The following is a 19,994-nucleotide window of genomic DNA, read 5'->3' on the forward strand; positions in this document are numbered from 1 at the left end:
GAGTTTGGAGTTTGAGCGATTTTATTGAATCATCCCGGTGTACAAAGAGCGGAGACGGCGGGACTGGGAGCGCTGGGAATGCCATGTCCCCACGGCCCCCTCCCAGCACACGTTCATTTCTTGGCACTGGTGCTGAAGGGGAGGCTCCACCAATGAGTTTGGCTGAGGGGGGGGTCCCAACAACCCCCCGGGGGCTGATTTTGGGGCCTGGTTTTGGGGCCTCATGGCCTCCCTGGGAAGGGTAACACCCCGGGTGGGGCTGGGGACAAACCTCCAAGGAAAGAGGACACGTGGGTGACCACTCTGAGGGCCACAGGCCGGGGGAAACCAAGGAGAGCCAAACTCCAGCAGGATCCACGAATTGGCTGGTTTTTAATCAAAAAAAAAAAAAAAAAAAAAAAAAAAGCTGAACAAGAGAAAAAACCCACGAGGTGCGAAAGCTTCTGGCTGCTTCCTCGGCAGCAAAGCACAGCCCCTTTAATGACAGAGAGGAACAGGAGGGGACATGGGGACACAGGGGTGGCTCCGCCTCGGCCCAGAGCCGCTTCACTTCTTCTCCTTTTTCTTGTTCTGCAAGAGGAAAGTGGCCACGGTCACCATGGGCTCTCTGCCTCTGTCCCCCTGCCCTGCCCAGGGACCCTCACCCACCTCAGACATGCCCAGGATCATCAGCAGCTCCCGGAAGATGTTGACGAAGTCGAGGAAGAGATCAACGCAGTGCCTGGGGGAGGGAGGGAGGGATGGATGCTCAGGGGGGCCGCCCTGCTCCCTGTGTCACCCCCCCATGTCCCCAGCACCCACCAGATGTAATCCTTGTCCCCGCTCTCCGCCTTCTCAATGATGAGCTGCGTGTCGAACAGCACGAAGCCGCACATGATCATCAGCGCCACGTACAGGTTGGCCTGCAGGGGGAAGAGAGGCGTGAGGTGGGGACAGTCCCCTGCTGGTGTCACCTGTCTGTCTGTCCACCCTCAGCAGGTGGAAGGGGACTCACCGTGAAGAGCCAGGTGGATCTCACAAAGGCGTTAATCAGGGAGGAGAGAAGCATCAGGGTGAGGCCAGAGAGCAGGAAACCTGCAGGGCGAGGGCAGGGAGTCAGGGCCAGGTGTGGGAAGCCCCCCACCCCCCACGGGGAGTCCCCAGCCCCCGAGAGTCCTCCCCAAACCCCTCTCACCTCCAAGGTAGAGGTAGCTGCGGCGCCGGGCGTACAGGGCGCTCAGTGAGAAGCAGGCAAAGATGGAGGCAGTGCCCAGGAAGGCAGTGGGGATGATGCTGGGGGGTGAAGAAAAGGGGGTCAGAGAGTTTTGGGGGAACCTGGGGGGCATCAGTGGAGGGAACAGGATCTGTGTGGCAGCTGGAGGTGGGGACAGGGTCTGTGGGAGCGTCTCCTACCTGGGGTTGATGGAGATGCACATTTGCAGGAGAGGTCCCAGATTGATGCCTGGAAGGACAGAACGGGGTATCATCAGAGCTGTTCTGGGGGGCTTCATCCGGCCCCTCTGCAGGATTTGGGGTCCCATGGGATGTGGGGGGTAGTCCCAGTGCCCACCTACCTGTGAGGAAGGCGAAGCCAACCAGCATCCCCAGCCGCTTCTGCTCGGTCTCACGGTTGTGTGGGGTGGCCGTGAGCCAAACCATGAGCCCCAGTGCGCCCAGGCCAGTCAGGAGCCCAAACTGAGAGGGAGAGGCAGGTGAGGGCTGGGCATTGCCTCAGCTGGGTGGTGCAGGGCTGGGGGAGCCACCTGCAGCCCTTCAAAGGCCCCTCACCTGGAAAAGGTGGGTCACCACGTTGATGTAGGCGCCCGCAGCTGCCACAAACATGCAGAGGGCGAAGCTGCCATAGACCCTCTTCAGGTGCTCCTGGGTGGAGGCCGAGCTGTGGGTGAGGAGGGGGTGGTGAGGGGGGCAGGGAGGGCTGGCACAGCCCCCTGAACCCCCTGCCCTGCCTGTGTGTCACTCACATGTGGGAGAACTTGAAGAGGGCATCAAAGTTGATGCTGCGGTCAAAGACGTTCATGGTGCCAGGCTGGGATGGGCCCACGGCCGCTCCACAGGGCTGCAAGCTGCGAGGGAAAGCGGGGTCAGGAAGGATCTGGAGCCCACCCAAAGCTCCCAAACTTTCCCCAGGAGCCCCAGGATCTGTGGAGAGAGTGGCAGGAGCCGGGAGCTGCCAGGGCTCCGGAGCCCTCCTTGTCCAGCTGGTGCAAGCACTGCCGGCTGTTGCAAGGCCAGGGGCCCTGGGGTGTTGCAGGGCTGTTGCAGGGCTGTTGCAGGGCTGTTGCAAGGCCAGGGCGGTGCTCAGGGATCCTGCAGCAGGGCTGGGAGGCCGGGGCAGCCCCTGAAGAGCGCCCGGTGCCGTGGGAGCACTGCCGGCAGCTGGAAACGTCTTTGTGCCAGGTGACTATTAGTGCCCGTAATGACGTCCCCAGAGGTGGCTCTGGCAGCGGGAGGCTCCCGGCAGGGCCTCCTCCTGCTCCTTCTCCTTCTCCTCCTCTTCCTCCTCCTCGTCCAGCCGGCTTGGCCGGCTCTGTCCCCTGTGGCACCTGGCAGAGCCCGACCTGCCCAGCCAGTGGCACGAGCCACCTGTCCCCAAGGGATGGAGGGGACCGAGCAGGGCCTGACGGGGCGCGGGATGGGGGCTGCAAGGGAGAGCCCAGGAGCGGCGCCCCACCCTGAACACCAACACAGCCAGGGGGGCACAGGTTACAACCCAGTACCGGGACAGTGACAGGGGTGGCACTGGACCGCTGCCACCCCTGGGCTGGTGCCACGAGGCCCCGGGGAAGCCGCAGGTCAGAGGGCAAGGCAAGGGAGGAGGCGCGGCCATGGGGACAGTCCCCGGCGGGGTGTGACAGGGGTGTGACAGGGGTGTGACAGCCCCCCCGGGGGTGACACCCCTCGGGCCCTACTGACAGCCGGTTCCATCGGGCGGGGCCCGCTTGGGTGCCGGTCCCGGGCGGGCCGCAGGACCCGGGCCCGGACCCCGAGCCGCCCTCCCCGCCCCCAGCGCCGCTTTCGCTTTCGCTGCTGCCGCCCCTGGCCAGCTCCAAGCGACCTTTACCCGCTGCTTCCTGCACCCTCCCACGGCGCTGCCCCGGCGCTCCCCCCGCCCCCGCCGCCCCGATCCCCCCCGATCCTCCCGTTAGAACCGGGCGGAGAGCGCCGGGCCCGAACCCCTGCGCCCCCCCCCCGCCCCGGGGCCTGCTGGGGGCGGGGCACCCCGGGCCGCTCCAGGCGACTTCTGGGGGTGTCGTGGGGACTCCCCGGGGTCCGCAGCCGCCCTGAGACCCCCGAGGCTCCCCCGGGCCGGCCCCGCCCGCGCCCCCCGCCCGCACCCCCCGCCCGCACCTGCGCCGCGTCCGCCGTCCGTGCCAGGCCGCGAGCTCTGCGCCACGCCCCCGGCGCTCATTGGCTGAACCCCCACATAATCCCGCCCCCTGCCCCATTCCATTGGCTCTCGTCAGCGCAGGGGGCGGGGCTGGTCTTCAGTCGCCGTCACGGTCTGGGCCGCGCCCGAGCGCCGCCGTTGGACCGGCAGCGCCCGCCCCCGCGCGGGAGCTCGGCGCTGATTGGTCAGCGTGGGCGCGGCCCGACCAATCGGAGCGTCCCGCTCGCTGCCGGCCTTTGGGCGCCCCCTGGCGGCGCCGCCGCGGCCGCGCAGCGCTGGGGCGGGACCCGGCGGGGCGGGCGGGACGGGCGGGGCGGGACCGGGAGGGACCCGGCGGGGCGGGACCGGGAGGCGGCGGCAGCGCCGGACACGACGGGCTGAACCTCCCCCGCCGCCCCCCGGTGCCTGGGCCGGGGATGGGGAACGTGGAGAGCGCGGACGGGGAGGCGCTGCCCCGGAGCCCGGGAATGCCGGCGGGCCCGGGGGGAGCCGGACTGTTCGCCCCGGGCAAGATGCCGATGCCGGAGCCCTGCGAGCTGGAGGAGCGCTTCGCCCTGGTGCTGGTGAGAGGCCGACCCCCGGCGCGCTCCCGGTGCTCACCCTCCGTTCCCGATATGGTCCCTCCGGTTCGCCTCGCCCGTTCGCTCCGTCGGTGTTCCCGCTGAGCGCCCCCGGTTCATCCCTTCCCAGGACTCCTCCCGATGCGCTCTACCTCCCGGACCGGTTGGCGGGCACCGGGCACCGCCGGGATGGCATCGCCGCCCGGAGCCACCAGGGCGGGCGGGGAGCGCCGGTGCCCGGCAGGGGCCGCGGGGAGCACCCCACCCGGGACAGCCCCGGGGGTGACGCCACTCCCGGTGCCACCGCGGGGGCCCCTGAGGCCCGGGGACTTTGTAAGCCGGGAAAGTCCCGTCGGGGCAGCGCGCGGGGCTGGAGTTTGGTTTCTCCGGGGGTGCGCGGGACCGCAGAGCTGGAGTTCCCCGCTGGCTGCGGGGGTTCCCGGTTTCCCGGTGGATGCAGTGGCTCCCGGTGTCCCGCGCGGTCCCCTGCCCGCTGTCACAGCCGGGGCGGTGTCCATCCCGGTGCCATCTCGGCCCCGGGACGTGGCTCGTCAGTGCCACCGGGACCACCAAGACCGCGGAGCCGTTCCACTGGCGCTTGGGTCGCCCACGAGCCGTCCCGGTGGCCCCTCCGCGGCACCGGCTTTGTTTTGGGGGGTGGGGACACCACGGCCGGGTGGCACCGCTGCCCCCCGGCCCCCCGCAACCGGCCCCGCCATCCCGGTGGGAGCCGCCGCCAGCGGAAGCCGCAGCCGGGCAGGAAATGCCGAGTGTGGTCCCACGGGGCTTTGGAAGCCGAAATCGGGGGCAACGGGGGGCACCGGCAGCCCCGGCGTGGGCGCGTCCCGCCGGTGACGAGCGGCTCCCGCCCGCGGCGGCGCTGCCCCGTCCCGCATCCCACGCGGGGCGGATGCGGCCGCCGGTCTCCGCGGGGCCTGCGGCGGGGGGGACACGTCCTGCCGGGCGACACCGGTGCCGGCAGGGTCAGTTTGCAGGGCGGTGCCACCGGCCCCCCTCCAAAATATCCCCGCGGCCGTCGGCGGCGCCCGGTGCCGTCCCGGCTGCTGCCGGGGGTGGAAAATATTCCATCATGTGATAGAGCTCCGGCGGCCCCCGGAGGCGAGGATCCGCCCCGGAGCCCCCCAGCTCCGGTGCCGCCGTTTCCCGGTGGGATTCAGCCCCGAGACAGCCGTGGGGGCTCCCGGTGGGGCCGACGGCGGAGGAAGTGCCCGGCCGGGAGCGGCCGCGATCCCACCACAAAGGCAGGAAACGAAGCGGCGGGAACGCCGGGACCGGCGGCCGCGCTTCAAAGCCCCCCGCGGGTGCCCCTCGACCCCACCCGGGGTCTCTGTGCGTCCTTTCCGCCTCCTTTCCCAGGGACGCCCGGGATTTTACTGCTGGCCACGGGGGTATAACCGCAGCCCCCCGGGGAGGGGATGGTGCCCCTTTGGGGGGCAGTTTTGGAGGCTCCGTGCTGGAGGTCCGTGGAATTTGGAGTCTCGTGGATCCCGCGGGACGCCTTGCCCGGGGTGCTCGGCCTCGCCAAGGCTCTGTCCCGGTTTCCTGTGTCTCTGGGATCGGGATGAGCAGGGGAGGGCTAACTTCAGCTGACACGGGGTGGGTGGAGCGGCCGTGGTGCCGGCTCCTGATAATGGGGCTGCCCGGAACTGCGACCCTGGGGTGGCATCACCCACCAGGGTGACATCACCAGCCCGGGTTGGCATCTCTCCCTGCGGTGGCATTGCCCACCAGGGCAGTCCCATGGCCCTCTGGCATCCCTGGTGCCCACTGTGGCACCCCATTTGTCCTGTGCCACATCCATCACCGAGGATCCTGGGGTCCCCCATGGCTCTTCCCAGTGACCCTGGGCCAGCACCAGAGCCTGGCCTTGTGCCCCGTGTCCCGGGGAGCTGGCACCGGTGCCTTGTGCCCCGTGTCCCGGGGAGCTGGCACCGGTGCCTTGTGCCCGGTGTCCTGGGGAGCTGGCACCGGTGCCTTGTGCCCGGTGTCCTGGGGAGCTGGCACCGGTGCCTTGTGCCCGGTGTCCTGGGGAGCTGGCACCGGTGCCTTGTGCCCCGTGTCCCGGGGAGCTGGCACCGGTGCCTTGTGCCCGGTGTCCCGGGGAGCTGGCACCGGTGCCTGGCCTCGTGCCGCGGTCAGGAGCAGAGGCTGCGGTTTGTCACACGGAAGCGGCTGCAGACAGGAAGGATGCATCAGGGACGGGCAGATTTGGTGCCACTGGTGGCTGCCGTGCGGCCCCGGTGGCACTGCTGTCCCCGTGCCACATCTGTGCCTGCTGGTGCATCCCGGTGCCAGGCACTCTGGCCATGTCATGGCCCTTAGAGGGGACCCTGGCTGTGCTGTGGGTGCTTTTTGGGGTGACCCAGGCTGTACCGTGGGTCTGGGTGCCCCTTGGGGGACACTGTCCCCATGTCCCCCAGGGTGACACCTCCACTCTGTCCCCAGAGCTCCATGAACCTGCCCCCGGACAAAGCCCGGCTCCTGCGCCAGTACGACAACGAGAAAAAGTGGGACCTCATCTGTGACCAGGTGGGGGCTGGGGGGTCCGTGGGGTTCTGGGGAGGGGACTGTGCTGCTGTCCCAGTGTCACCAACACCCTTCTGTCCCCGCCAGGAGCGGTTCCAGGTGAAGAGCCCACCCCATGCCTACATCCAGAAGCTGCGCAGCTTCCTGGAGCCGGGTGTCACACGGAAGGTGAGGGGTGGGGGGTTTGGGGGAGCTTTAGGGGGTTTGGGGAGTTTGGGGGAGCACGGCTCAGCCTTGCTCTGCCCCCAGAAGTTCAGGAGGAGGGTGCAGGAGTCGACCAAGGTGCTGCGCGAGCTGGAGATCAGCCTGAGGACAAACCACATTGGGTGAGTGTGGGGTCCTGGGGAGGGGTTGTGGGGTCCAGGCTGGGGGTGCGGGGCCGTGGAGTGGGGTGCGGAGTTCCGGACGGGGCGTGGGGTCCCGGGGGGACTGCGGGGTCCTGTCACCGGCCCCACACAGCTGCAGGGGAAGCCGGAGGCGCTGCAGGAACTGGGCCGGTTCCTGCCCCGGCCCGCGGGCAGGTCCCGGGGGCGGATGCCGGGCGGATGGGCCGGCGATGACGCCCTGAACGAGGCAGCGTGGCCAGATCCTGGCCGGCTCCTCCCGACCGACCGGAGGGCTCGGTCGGCACCATCCCCGAGCCGGTGACACCCCGACCCTCACCGGGATGTCCCGGAGCTGCGCGGGGCGCCGGGCGGGACGGGACCGTCCCGGGGGTGTTGGGGGCATCAGCGGCCGGTGCCCGGGGGTTCGGTCCTGCCCGGGGAGGTTCGGTCCTGCCCGGGGCGGTTCGGTCCTGCCCGGGACGGTTCGGTCCTGCCCGGAGCGGTTCGGTCCTGCCCGGGACGGTTCGGTCCTGCCCGGGGAGGTTCGGTCCTGCCCGGGGCGGTTCGGTCCTGCCCGGGGCGGTTCGGTCCTGCCCGGAGCGGTTCGGTCCTGCCCGGGACGGTTCGGTCCTGCCCGGGGCGGTTCGGTCCTGCCCGGGGCGGTTCGGTCCTGCCCGGGACGGTTCGGTCCTGCCCGGTGGTTCGGTCGTGCCCGGTGGTTCGGTCCTGCCCGGGGCGGTTCGGTCCTGCCCGGTGGTTCGGTCGTGCCCGGGGAGGTTCGGCCCTGCCCGGGGAGGTTCGGCCCTGCCCGGGGCGGTTCGGTCCTGCCCGGGACGGTTCGGTCCTGCCCGGGGCGGTTCGGTCCTGCCCGGAGCGGTTCGGTCCTGCCCGGGGAGGTTCGGTCCTGCCCGGGACGGCTCGTGCACGTGCCGGCTGTTCCCCGCCGCCGGCCCCGCTCGTCCCTGCCCACGGACCCAAAATAGCAGCAGCCGGCGACAGGAAACGGGCTGAGGCGAGGGGCTGGCGGCGGCAGGAAAGGGGCGGCCGCGGCCCCCGTTGCTCCCTGACGCAGGGCGGTGGGCGGGCCTGGGGACCCCCGGTGCTCCTGGGTGAATCCCCCACCCCTCGCACCCCACTCCGTGCACCCGCACCCCCCTTTACCCCTGGGCACAGCACCTCACGAGTGCACCCCTACATCCTCCGAGGGTCAGGGCGTCCCGAATCCCCTCCTTTCCCCGCGGGGTTCCCAGGGTCGGGCTGGGGGTGCAGCCCCAGCATCCACCTCCATTTCCCGGCCACGGCGAGCCCTCCCTGCCCTGCGCTCCCCAGATAACCCCGCGCTGGCACCGCTGATAGCGGAGGGGCTGCAACCACCGCTGCACCCCCGGGCTGCCCTCACCGTCCCTGTGCCGGGACAGGGGTCTCCACGGTGGAGGAGGTTGTGTTGGGGGGGATCCCCGACTCCTGCGGGCTCTGATGGGTACCTGGTGCCGCAGGTGGGTGCGCGAGTTCCTCAATGATGAGAACAAGGGGCTGGACGTGCTGGTGAACTACCTGTCCTTCGCCCAGTGTGCCGTCATGTGAGTGGGGTCCGGGGGTCCCTGGGGTGCGGGGGGACCCAGGGAGTCCTTGGGGAGTGCGGAGGTTCCCGGTGGCTGTGGCAGGTCCCTGCTGCCGACGCCTGATACCGCTCGGTCCCTTATCATCCCAAAGGCAGGGACCTCTCTGCACCGGGGTTCTGCGGGCCGCGGCATTTTCAGAACCTTCCTCCCCTCGTGCCTCTCCCCACCCCGCAACCACCCACTTGCCACCTACCTCAGTGCTTGCATCTGTGCTGGAAGCGTGTGCCCCCCGCCAGAGCCATTGCCCCCCGCCAAAGCCGTGTGCCTCCTGCTGCGCGCGTGTCCCCACACCAGGTTGGATTTTGAGGGCCTGGAAGGCGGCGAGGATGGTGCACTGGAGAAGCTGCGTGCCTGGAGCAGGTCCATTGAGGATCTGCAGCACCCCAGCTCCCTGCCCGCCCCCTTCACCAGCAGCCTGGCCCGCTCTGCCCGCCAGACCGCCCTACGGTACGTGCCCAGGGGGATGTCCCGCTGTGGGGGCACGTCCTGCCATGGGAGTACGTCCTGCTTCAGGGCTCTGGCCGGCTACAGCGCTGCTGCTTGCTGCCCGCTGTGCTGAGTGCCAGGGTGTGTGCCATGGTGTGTGCCATGGTGTGTGCTGAGTGCCAGGGTGTGTGCCACGGTGTGTGCCATGGTGTGTGCTGAGTGCCAGGGTGTGTGCCACGGTGTGTGCCATGGTGTGTGCCATGGTGTGTGCCATGGTGTGTGCCAGGGTGTGTGCTGAGTGCCATGGTGTGTGCCACGGTGTGTGCCATGGTGTGTGCTGAGTGCCATGGTGTGTGCTGGTGTGTGCCATGGTGTGTCCTGGGTGCCACGGTGTGTGCCATGGTGTGTGCCATGGTGTGTGCTGAGTGCCATGGTGTGTGCTGGTGTGTGCCAGGGTCTGTGCTGAGTGCCAGGGTGTGTGCCATGGTGTGTGCCATGGTGTGTGCTGGTGTGCCATGGTGTGTGCTGAGTGCCACGGTGTGTGCCACAGTGTGTGCCATGGTGTGTGCAGGTGTGCCATGGTGTGTGCTGGTGTGTCATGGTGTGTGCCAGGGTGTGTCCTGAGTGCCACGGTGTGTGCCATGGTGTGTGCCATGGTGTGTGCTGAGTGCCATGGTGTGTGCCACGATGTGTGCTGGTGTGTACCAGTGTGTGCCACGGTGTGTGCCACGGTGTGTGCCACGGTGTGTGCCACGGTGTGTGCCATGGTGTGTGCCATGGTGTGTGCTCAGTGCCATGGTGTGTGCCATGGTGTGTGCCACAGTGTGTGCTGAGTGCCACGGTGTGTGCCATGGTGTGTGCCACGGTGTGTGCTGGTGTGCCACGGTGTGTGCCATGGTGTGTCCTGACTGCCACGGTGTGTGCCACGGTGTGTGCTGGTGTGCCACGGTGTGTGCCACGGTGTGTGCCATGGTGTGTGCCATGGTGTGTGCCATGGTGTGTGCCACAGTGCGTGCCGTGCCAAGCACTGTCCTGCCGTGGCTTGTGCCGTCATGCCCGGCTCCACTCACCGCCCTGTCCTGTGCCACACACATCCAGGCACAGCACAAAAGCGGTGCCTGGAGCTCGGGCTGGGCCTCGCCCTTGGCATGGCTGTGCCGTGGCACGTGCCACCCGTGCCATGCCCTGTTCTGCCTTGCGCGCCGTGTCCGTCCCTGCGGCCGCGCAGCCCCGGCGCTGCCGTCGCTGTCTCGCCATTGCCGTCCCGCCTGTCCTCTCACCCCGCTCTGGCTCTGCCCCGCGCCCCGGGGTAATGCACCCCGTCTCTGCTTCCAGGGCCGGGGTCCCCCTCTCTGGCTGTGCTCTCTCTCTCTCCCCTCCGTGCCCACCTCGCCGCCCGCCGGGTAAGTACGGCTGTCCGGGGCCAGCCCGGCGGCTTCGCTCCGCGCCTGCCGACTCTGGCTCTGTCGCCCTCCGACCGCTTCTCTCTGCCTTCGTCCCTCCGAAATCCCCGCTGTCCCCACGCTGTCCCCACGCTGTCCTTCGGTTCCCCAGCCCTCGGTGCAGCACCGGCGGGTGACGGTGCCGCTCACTGCGTGCCCTGTCCTGCAGCTATGGGACGCTGCCCAGCCGCAGGGCGCTGAAGAACTCGCGCCTGGTGAGCCAGAAGGATGACGTCCACCTCTGCATCATGTGTCTTCGGGCCATCATGAACTACCAGGTACTGTCACCCCACGGTGGGGACACCACTGTCACCACTGCCACCGCAGCTGACGCTGGTTGTTCTCATCCCCACAGTACGGCTTCAACCTGGTCATGTCTCACCCACACGCTGTCAATGAGATCGCCCTGAGCCTCAACAACAAGAACCCGAGGTAAGGGAGGGTGTGGCAGGGTGGGACAGGGGTTCTGGAGCTGGCTGGGGGTGACACTGATGCTGATGGTGACACTGTGCCCAGGATGAAGGCGCTGGTGCTGGAGCTGCTGGCGGCTGTCTGCCTGGTGAGGGGCGGCCATGAGATCATCCTCGCGGCCTTCGACAACTTCAAGGAGGTACAAGGGGAGTGGGAACGGCAGGTCCGGGCTGGGATGGGGGGAATGGGGGGAGACAAGACCAGGCTGGGATGGGGTTGGACCAGGGGGAGACAGGAATCACCTCAGATGAGGGGAGTGAGGGGCACCAGAATCAGGCTGGGACTGGGGAGCAGGACCCCAGGAATGGAGGAACTGGGGACCCCAGGACCAGGCTGGGATGAGGGAAAGCCCAAGAGAAGGCTGGGATGGGGCCACCAGGGACCCCAGGACCAGGCTGGGATGAGGGAAAGCCCAAGAGAAGGCTGGGATGGGGCCACCAGGGTCTCCAGGACCAGGCTGGGATGGGGAGTCTGGAGTGCAGGGGGTGGAGGGATCAGGGAAGATGAGGAATGCGGGGTCTGGGAGCACCAGGATCAGACTGGGATTAGGGAAATGGACTCCAGGAGATGGGGAGGGGGTCAGTGGCTGGGGGCCACACCAGGTTAACCCCGTTTCTGCCTGCTCAGGTGTGCAAGGAGAAGCACCGCTTTGAGCGGCTGATGGAATACTTCCGCAACGAGGACAGCAGCATCGACTTCATGGTGGGACACCCTGTCCTGGGCAAGGGGGAGGCTCCTTGGGGGGCAGGAGAACTCCTGGTGACCCCAGCCCTGCCTGCAGGTGGCCTGCATGCAGTTCATCAACATCGTGGTGCACTCGGTGGAGGACATGAACTTCCGCGTCCATCTCCAGTACGAGTTCACCAAACTGGGGCTGGAGGAGTTCCTGCAGGTACAGGGGGGTCGAGGCTCAGGGGAACTGCACTGGGGGTCCCATCCTTGACGCTGCCTTCGTGCCCACAGAAGTCGAGGCACACGGAGAGCGAGAAGCTGCAGGTGCAGATCCAGGCGTACCTGGACAATGTCTTCGACGTGGGGGGGCTGCTGGAGGATGCCGAGACCAAGAATGTGGCCCTGGAGAAGGTGGAGGAGCTGGAGGAGCACCTGTCCCACGTATGTGAACACGGGGAGAAGCAGGGACGTTCTTTGCTGAGTCCTGGGGAGATCAGTGGTGACACCAGGGGGGTCCTTGAGCTGCTGTCACAGCCGTGTCCCCCTCCCCAGCTAACAGAAAAGCTGCTGGACCTGGAGAATGAGAACATGATGCGGGTGGCGGAGCTGGAGAAGCAGCTGCTGCAGCGAGAGAAGGAGCTGGAGGTGGTCAAGGTGTGCTGGAGGGCTGTGGGGGCTGTAGGGAGCGGGGAAGGATCCTGACCCCCCCGGGCTGACACTCGCTGTCCCCAGGAGACCTACGAGCACACGAGCCACCAGGTGCACACGCTGCGCAGGATGATCAAGGAGAAGGACGAGGCTTTCCGGCGGCACTACGGTTCCGAGCCGCCCCCTCTTCCCAGCGCCGAGCCACCACCGCCCCTGCCCGAGCCCCCGGAGGACACCCTGAGGGTCCCGGCCCTGCCCCCCGTGGAGGCTGCGCCCCCCCCGCCCCCCCCGCCTCCCCCTCTGCCGCCCCCCGCGCCCCCGCTCCCAGGTGAGGAGGGGAAGCCCTTGGGGCACCCAAAACTGGGGCATCCCAGAGCTGGGTGTCCCCAGGGGTGGGAGGGCTCCCAGACATGGGGGTCCCTGGTGCTGGGCCACTCCCAAGGCTGGGCAGTCCCCAGAACTGGGGTCTCACCCTCTGATGGCTTCACAGGGAAGTGTCCCCCAGCCCCACCGCTGCCCGGGGCTTCACCCTCCATCGCCCTCACCGTCGGGCTCTCAGGTACGTGGGGATGAGGGGGGACCACGGGGCAGGGACAGGGGACAGGGAGAGTGTGGGACACTCTAAGGGCAGGGAACAGGGAGGATGTGGGGACTGGGACAATGCAGGGACAGTGGGGCCAGGGACAGGAAGGACATGGGGATCACGGGGACAGGGATGGAGTAGGGACTGTGCAGACAGGGAGGACAGAGGAACTGTGGGGACAGGGACAAGGGACAGGGAAGGGTTGCAGGCACCAGGGTGCTGGGGTTGCAGTCCTCAGGGAGCACCCACTCAGCACGGGGATGGGGGGCCCAGGCTCAGGTGGCTCAGGGTGGGCACAGGACATGTCCCCATGTCCCGGGGGTGCTGAGCTGGCTCCCACCCTGCTGGCAGCCATCCGGATCAAGAAGCCCATCAAGACCAAATTCCGGTTGCCTGTGTTCAACTGGACGGCGCTGAAGCCCAGCCAGATCAGCGGGACGGTGTTCAGCGAGCTGGACGACGAGCGTGTGCTGGAGGTGAGCCCAGGACCCCTCCCCACTCGGGCACCCCCACCCCCACTTCTGACCCCCCTCGTGCCCCCAGGACCTGGACCTGGAGCGCTTCGAGGAGCTGTTCAAGACCAAGGCGCAGGGCCCGGCACTGGACCTGGTGTGTGCCAAGAGCAAGGCGGTGCAGAAAGTGGCCACCAAGGTGACCCTGCTGGAGGCCAACCGTGCCAAGAACTTGGCCATCACCCTGCGCAAGGCCGGGCGCAGCGCCGACGAGATCTGCCGGGCCATCCACACGTACGGCCCTGCCCTGGGTGGGACGGGGTCTGGTGGGGATGCAGAGGGGCTGGAGGGGGGCCAGAAATGGGGCAGGGAGGGTCAGGAATGGGGTGCAGGGGGTAGACAGGGTTCAAGGGGACTGGTAGGGGTGCAAAGGTTGGGGTGCAGAGGGGCCAGGCAAGGTGTAGAGGGGCCAGTTGGGGTGCAGAGGGTTAGGACAGGGGACAGGTGGTCTGGCTGAGGTTCGAGTGGCTCAGGGGGGTGTGGATGGGCTGTGGGGGTTTCAGGCAGGATACAGGACCTTGGCTGGGGTACAGTGGGAACAGCTGGGACACCAGAGCCACTTGGGGTGCAGAGGGACCAGGAAGGGCTCAAGGGGATTGGCTGGGCTGCAGAGGGCTTGGCTGGGGGACAGGTGGTCTGTTGGGGTTCAGGGGGGCCAGACAGGGTACAGGGACACTGGTTGGGATGCAGGAGGGACAGGCAGGGTTCAAGAGGGCTGGCTGGGGTGCAGAGGGTTTGACTGGGGGACAGGGTGGCTGCTTGGGGTTCAGGGGATCTAGGCAGAGTACAGGGGGTCTTGGCAGAGGTGCAGCAGGAGTTGTTTGGGGTTCAGGGGTGCCAGGCAGGGTGCAGACAGACTGTCTGGAATGCAGAGGGGCTTGTTGGGGTGCAGAGGACTTGGCTGGGGTACACGTGGCCTGATTGGGGTTCAGGAGGTCCAGGCAGGGTGCAGGGGCCCTGGCTGTGGTTCAGGGTGGCCAAGCAGGCTGCAGGGAGCCAGGCTGGGATCCAGGATTCCCAGACCGGGCACCGCTGGGAGCCCAACGTTGCGGCGCGGGGCAGGTTTGACCTGACGACGCTGCCGGTGGATTTCGTGGAGTGCCTGATGCGGTTCCTGCCCACGGAGGCGGAGGCGAAGGCGCTGCGTCAGTACGAGCGCGAGCGGAAGCCGCTGGAGGAGCTGGCGGACGAGGACCGGTTCATGCTGCAGTTCAGCAAGGTGGAGCGGCTGCCGCAGCGCATGGCCATCATGGCCTTCCTCGGCAACTTCGCCGAGAACATCCAGATGCTGACGCCGGTACGGAGCTGGGGAGGTGGAAACCGGACCCGCCGGGGGGTTCCCTGCACCCTGAACCCAGCTGAGCCCTCCTGTCCTGTCCCCCTGCAGCAGCTCAATGCCATCATCGCGGCCTCGGCCTCTGTGAAATCGTCCCAGAAGCTGAAGCACATGTTGGAGGTGGGGATGTGAGGATGGGCTGGGTGGGGTCCTTCACTCCAACCTCACCATAGCTGGGTGAGGGGGATCCTGGGGGGCTCTCGCTCCCTCCTGACCGTTCAATCCCACTGCTTTGCCCCTGCAGATCATCTTGGCACTTGGCAACTACATGAACAGCAGCAAACGTGGTGCAGTCTATGGCTTCAAATTGCAGAGCCTGGACCTGGTGGGCAGCCCCTCCCTGGCTCCCTGGGACCCCGAGGTTCCCATCCCACAGCCCTGACCCCATCCCCAAATCCTCCTGCAGCTCCTGGACACCAAGTCAACAGACAGGAAGATGACACTGCTGCACTTCATTGCTCTGACGGTGCGGGAGAAGTACCCAGAGCTGGCAACCTTCTGGCAGGAGCTGCACTTTGTGGAGAAGGCTGCAGCAGGTGCTCCTCAACCTCTGCCCACGGCCCCACCTCGCTGTCCCAACCCCACACAGCCACTGACCCGTCCCGTGTCCCTGCAGTGTCCCTGGAGAACGTGCTGCTGGATGTGAAGGAGCTGGGCCGGGGGATGGAGCTGCTGCGGAGGGAGTGTGGGCAGCACGAGAGCGCGGTGCTGCGCGGCTTCCTGGGCGGCAGCGAGGGGCAGCTCGAGCGGCTGCAGCGCGACGCGCGCACGGCCGAGGTGAGGGCAGCACCAACCACGGGCACACCTGCTCAGCCACACCTTGCTCTGCAGACTCCTTGTGCACAGCTGGTCACCCACACCTTGTCCTGCACGATTCCTGTGCACATCTGCTCATCCACACCTTGTCTTGCATGGTCCTTGTGCACAGCTGCTCATCCACACCTTGTCTCGCATGGTCCTTGTGCACAGCTGGTCACCCACACCTTGCTCTGCATGCTTCTCTTGCACTCCTGCTTTCCTTTGCATGCTCCATGTCATTCCTCGTCATCTACACCTTGCTCTATGCAGTCTTTGTGCAGACCTGCACATCCACATCTTGCTTTGCACACTCCTCGTGCACACCTGGTCACCCACACCTTGCTCTGCACGATTCCTGTGCACACCTGGTCATCTACACCTTGTCTTGCACTTATCCCTGTGCACACCTGGTCACCCACACCTTGTCTTGCACTATCCCTGTGCACACCTGGTCACCCACACCTTGTCTTGCACTATCCCTGTGCACACCTGGTCATCCACACCTTGCTCTGTGTGCTCCTTGTGCACGTCTGGTTCCTCTCCTGCTTCTGCACACTTCTCGTGCACATCTGCTCACCCACACCTTGCTCTGCGTGCTCCTTGTGCACTCCTGCCCTGCTCTGCCCACACGTGGTGCCCACCATGCCTTGCCTTCCCCCCGTGCTGGACACTGCCCATCCCTGACCACCGGTCCTGTGCCAGGACGCCTACAACACCGTGGTGCGGTATTTCGGCGAGAGCCCCAAGACGACCCCCCCGTCCGTCTTCTTCCCGGTCTTTGTCCGATTCATCCACTCGTACAAGGTGAGGTGGGGCCGGGGGGGATGCACTGCAGGTGGGGTCACACCACGGTGGGGGAAAGCTGACACCCCCCATCCCCTGTGTGCCCTGGCAGGATGCGGAGCAGGAAAACGAGACGCGGAAGAAGCAGGAGGAGGTGATGCGGGAGAAGCTGCTGGCACAGGAGGCTAAAAAGCAGGAGAAGGTTAGTGGAAGCAGGCATGGCGTGGGCTGGGGAGTAGGGGGCACGGAGGGGACCCCTGTGTCCCTAACCTGGACCCCCTGTTCCTCCCTCGCAGCGGAACAAGTGGCAGCAGCAGGAGCTGATCGCAGAGCTGCGGCGGCGCCAGGCCAAGGACCACCGGCCCATGTACGAGGGCAAGGACGGCACCATCGAGGACATCATCACCGGTACGGCACCCTTGGCCCACGGCCCCCTGCCCTGGCCCCCGCGGCCACGGGGGCTGACATGTCCCTGTCGTGTCCCCCGTTCCCTGCCCCTGCCCCCGCAGCGCTGAAGAGCGTCCCCTTCACTGCCCGCACGGCCAAGCGGGGCTCCCGCTTCTTCTGCGACCCGTCCCACCACGACGAGTCCAGCTGTTAAACCCCAGGTACCGCCTGCATGCATGGATCCCCTCGGATCCCACCTGGATCCCCCTGGATCCCACCTGGATCCCCCTGGATTCCCCCTGGCCCTGCATGCCCCCTTCTGCATGCCCCCTCCCTGCATGCTGTCACCCCAGGGTGTCTGGTGGACCCCGGTCCTTTGGATTGGGGCAGGATCTTAATGCAAGGCTGGATCCCAGCACGGGATCCCAGCACAGGATCCCAGTGCAAGGCTGGATCCCAGCACAGGATCCCAGCACAGGATCCCAGCACAGGATCCCAGTGCTAGGCTGGATCCCAGCACAGGATCCCAGTGCTAGGCTGGATCCCAGCACAGGATCCCAGCACAGGATCCCAGTGCAAGGCTGGATCCCAGCACGGGATCCCAGCACAGGATCCCAGTGCTAGGCTGGATCCCAGCACAGGATCCCAGTGCTAGGCTGGATCCCAGCACAGGATCCCAGCACAGGATCCCAGTGCTAGGCTGGATCCCAGCACGGGATCCCAGCACAGGATCCCAGTGCAAGGCTGGATCCCAGCACAGGATCCCAGTGCTAGGCTGGATCCCAGCACAGGATCCCAGTGCAAGGCTGGATCCCAGCACAGGATCCCAGCACAGGATCCCAGTGCAAGGCTGGATCCCAGCACAGGATCCCAGTGCAAGGCTGGATCCCAGCACAGGATCCCAGCACAGGATCCCAGTGCAAGGCTGGATCCCAGCACAGGATCCCAGCACAGGATCCCAGCACAGGATCCCAGTGCTAGGCTGGATCCAGGTGCAAGGGCGAGTCCTGGCACAGGACCCCAGTGAAATGTTGTTACCCAGCATGGAGTCCTGGCACAGGATTCCTGTCCAGGATTGTGGTGCAAGGCTGGGTCCTGGCACAAGATCCCAGTACTGGATCCCCATGTAAGGCTGGGCCCTGGCACAGGATCCCAGTTCAATGCTGGTACCCAGCAGAGTCCTGGCACAGGATCCCAGCACTGGATCCTGGATTCCAGCACAGATCCTACTGCAATATTGGATCCTAGAGTGGGGTCTTTGTGCATCACTGGATCCCAGGGCAGGATCCCAGGGCACTGCTGGGTCTCAAGATGGGATCCAGCACCACACTGGATCCCAGCTGGTATCCCAGTGCACTACTGGGTTCCAGTACAAGGTCCCAGTGCACTACTGGGTTCCAGTACAAGGTCCCAGTACACTACTGGGTTCTGGGCAGAATCCCAGGGCAAAATGGATCCCAAGGCAAGGTCCCAGCGTCAACTGGATGCCAGGGTATGGTCCCAGTGCCCTACTGGAGCCCAGAGTGGAGATCCCAGCACACTACTGGGTCCCAGCCCAGTACCTGGAGGACTCACCCTGTGCTGTCTGTACTCTGGGGGGGTCACCTGGGCACCCCTCAGGCCAGGCCAGGCGTCACTGGCTCTGTCCCTGACTGTCCCTTCCATCCCACAGCCCGAAGGTGGATCCGCCTGTAGCTGAGCGAGGCTGAGGAGCCCGACTGGGGGGCAGGGGAGGACTGGGGCTGCCTCAGTTTCCCCTCACCCCCCTCTGCCCCCCTGGTGCCCAGAGAGGCTCCGTCCTGTCCTGACACAATGTGGGAACAGGGCCAAAATGTCCTCGTGCCACCATCCTCACGGGTGACATCCCTGTGCCCGGGGAGACCCTGCACCCAGACCACCCCCTGCTCACCCAAGGCAGAGGCCAAATCCATCTGTGGTGGGGCCCCAGCATCAGGAGCTGACCCGTGGGGTGCCCCCTCCCAGTCGGGGTCCCCTTGTCCCAGGGGGGGCTCACTGCCTCAGAGCCCCCACCCCCACTACAGGGACCAGAGGGACCCCTCCACCCCGCGCTCGACACTTTGACCACTGATGTGAACACTAAGTGCCAAAAAAAAAGGGACCAAAGCCAGGCTGGGGGGCACTGGGAGAGGGGCAAGGATGGTGCCCCCCACCCCAGGACCCCCCTGCCCCATCCCCCCGCAGTGACTTTTTGTACATGTGAAATATATGGAGTCTTTTACGTGGCCAGTGCCTGATTTGGGGGAGGGTGGTGGGGGCACAGAGGCAGCCCAGGAGTCTGGGGAGCCTCCCCAGGCCAGAGATCCTGTGTCCAGGGGGCAGGGAGGGGGCACAGAAACACACAGGAATCAGACATTTAACAGGGCTTTGCAGTGCTGTTATTAAAGCTGTGGGATTAAGGAGAGGGGGGGACCTGCTCTGGGGAGGAATTGGGAGCCCCCCGTCCCATTCCAGTGTGGGGTGGTCCCAGTTCACCCCACTTTTGGTGGCCGTGGGGGACTGGGAACAAATTTTAGGCTGGGAGGGGCTGCAAGGGGAGCAGGATGAGGTCCCAAAGAGAGTGGAGGGGCAGGATGGGGCCAGGAGGGCAGAAAGGGCTCGTGGGGGTGGAATGTGGCCATGGGGGTGGGAGGGGCTGGGAGGGGCAGGATGGGACCCCAGACCCCCAACAGCAGCACAAGGGCCTGGCCTCCCTCGCTGAGCCCCACCAGGCCAGGGATTAGCCCTGAAACAGGGAATAAAAGTTTCCCCTAATCCTCTTGGGGGGATTACCAGCACTGCCACGCCCAGGGTGGGATCCGGCCCGGCCTCAGCCCCTCCAGCGCCGCCGCTGACCTGGGACCTTTTAATCCACCCGCACGAGCGCCCTGCTCTGTCCTGGGGGACACTTGGAGATGCTGTGGGCAAAGATGCTGCTGTCCAGCCGAGTCCATCAATATCCAGCCATGTCCATCCATCAGTCCGTCCGTCCGTCTGTCTGCCTGCCGTGTTTAGGCAGGTCCCACCTGCCCCCAGTGACATCCAGCCACGAGTCCCCATTGCTCAGGGCAGGATCCCAGGGCACAGCCCGCTCTGTTCCCAAGGGTCACTGGAGATGCTGCAGGCAGGGCCATGTCCATCCAGGTCGATCCATGTCCGTCCATCCATCCGTCCATTCATTGGGCTCTGCCTGCCCGGTCCCTACATGCACTCGGTGACATCTGCCCACACAAGCCCCCAGTGCTGTCCCACTCCCTCGGAGATGCTGTGGGCAAGGATGCTGCTGTCCATGCACATCCAGCTGTGCCTGGCCATCCACATGTCCGTCTGTCCATCCATGACGCTCCGGCCGGTCCCTACGTGCCCTCGGTGCCACTGTCGGGCTCGGACAGGCGCCGCTCGCCCTGGGCCGCGGGCGCTGCCAGGCTCTCAGCCTGCAGGAGCAGGTTGCAGCCGAGGAAGAGGATGGCAAAGGTGACGGCGAGGCAGAGCACCA

At 66.6% G+C, this 19,994-nt stretch overlaps 2 protein-coding genes across 10 annotated transcripts; one reads left to right on the plus strand and one right to left on the minus strand.

Moving 5' to 3' along the window:
* Window positions 1–3: 3 nt before the first annotated feature.
* TMBIM6 (transmembrane BAX inhibitor motif containing 6) lies at window positions 4–3,571 on the minus strand. 2 transcript variants are annotated; one of them, XM_086870353.1, is made up of 10 exons: window positions 3,349–3,571; window positions 1,962–2,063; window positions 1,768–1,876; window positions 1,554–1,674; window positions 1,393–1,441; window positions 1,175–1,272; window positions 995–1,074; window positions 802–902; window positions 649–721; window positions 4–570 (listed from the first exon to the last, which is right to left on the minus strand). In XM_086870353.1, the coding sequence occupies exons 1-10, from the start codon at window positions 3,444–3,446 to the stop codon at window positions 547–549; spliced, it is 855 nt and encodes a 284-aa protein (XP_086726479.1). In that variant the 5' UTR covers window positions 3,447–3,571; the 3' UTR covers window positions 4–546. The 2 variants fall into 2 exon arrangements, with proteins under 2 accessions (XP_086726479.1, XP_086726478.1); XM_086870352.1 differs by having other exon boundaries at window positions 4–721; window positions 3,349–3,452.
* A 179-nt stretch (window positions 3,572–3,750) lies between these two features.
* FMNL3 (formin like 3) lies at window positions 3,751–18,740 on the plus strand. Of its 8 annotated transcripts, none has more exons than XM_086870262.1 (27): window positions 3,751–3,951; window positions 6,415–6,498; window positions 6,583–6,663; window positions 6,745–6,821; window positions 8,318–8,401; window positions 8,738–8,890; window positions 10,481–10,589; window positions 10,667–10,743; window positions 10,828–10,921; window positions 11,410–11,484; window positions 11,564–11,674; window positions 11,746–11,895; window positions 12,007–12,108; window positions 12,187–12,430; window positions 12,593–12,661; window positions 13,037–13,161; window positions 13,229–13,431; window positions 14,260–14,494; window positions 14,585–14,653; window positions 14,778–14,858; window positions 14,940–15,069; window positions 15,150–15,310; window positions 16,034–16,135; window positions 16,227–16,316; window positions 16,411–16,522; window positions 16,624–16,722; window positions 18,174–18,740. In XM_086870262.1, exons 1-26 carry the CDS (start codon window positions 3,805–3,807, stop codon window positions 16,713–16,715), a joined length of 3,057 nt encoding a protein of 1,018 aa, XP_086726388.1. In that variant the 5' UTR covers window positions 3,751–3,804; the 3' UTR covers window positions 16,716–16,722; window positions 18,174–18,740. The 8 variants fall into 8 exon arrangements, with proteins under 8 accessions (XP_086726388.1, XP_086726393.1, XP_086726390.1 ...); XM_086870264.1 differs by having other exon boundaries at window positions 3,770–3,951; window positions 11,749–11,895; XM_086870263.1 differs by having other exon boundaries at window positions 3,770–3,951; window positions 6,748–6,821.
* The last annotated feature ends 1,254 nt before the right edge of the window (window positions 18,741–19,994 follow it).

Source organism: Cyanistes caeruleus, chromosome 32 (genome assembly GCF_971803275.1).
Source record: "Cyanistes caeruleus chromosome 32, bCyaCae1.hap1.1, whole genome shotgun sequence".
Lineage (NCBI taxonomy): Eukaryota > Metazoa > Chordata > Aves > Passeriformes > Paridae > Cyanistes > Cyanistes caeruleus.

Excerpts from the sequence above, each read along its gene's own strand:
- TMBIM6 (XM_086870352.1), bottom strand. The coding sequence starts at position 3,446 with ATGGGGCAGGGGGCGGGATTATGTGGGGGTTCAGCCAATGAGCGCCGG. Across the intron at positions 2,064-3,348 it reads GGACGGCGGACGCGGCGCAG|CTTGCAGCCCTGTGGAGCGG; the intron begins GTGCGGGCGGGG and ends TTTCCCTCGCAG. Across the intron at positions 1,075-1,174 it reads CAGCTACCTCTACCTTGGAG|GTTTCCTGCTCTCTGGCCTC; the intron begins GTGAGAGGGGTT and ends CTCGCCCTGCAG.
- FMNL3 (XM_086870259.1), top strand. The coding sequence starts at position 3,805 with ATGGGGAACGTGGAGAGCGCGGACGGGGAGGCGCTGCCCCGGAGCCCG. Across the intron at positions 12,662-13,036 it reads CCTCACCGTCGGGCTCTCAG|CCATCCGGATCAAGAAGCCC; the intron begins GTACGTGGGGAT and ends CCCTGCTGGCAG. Across the intron at positions 16,136-16,226 it reads GATTCATCCACTCGTACAAG|GATGCGGAGCAGGAAAACGA; the intron begins GTGAGGTGGGGC and ends GTGCCCTGGCAG.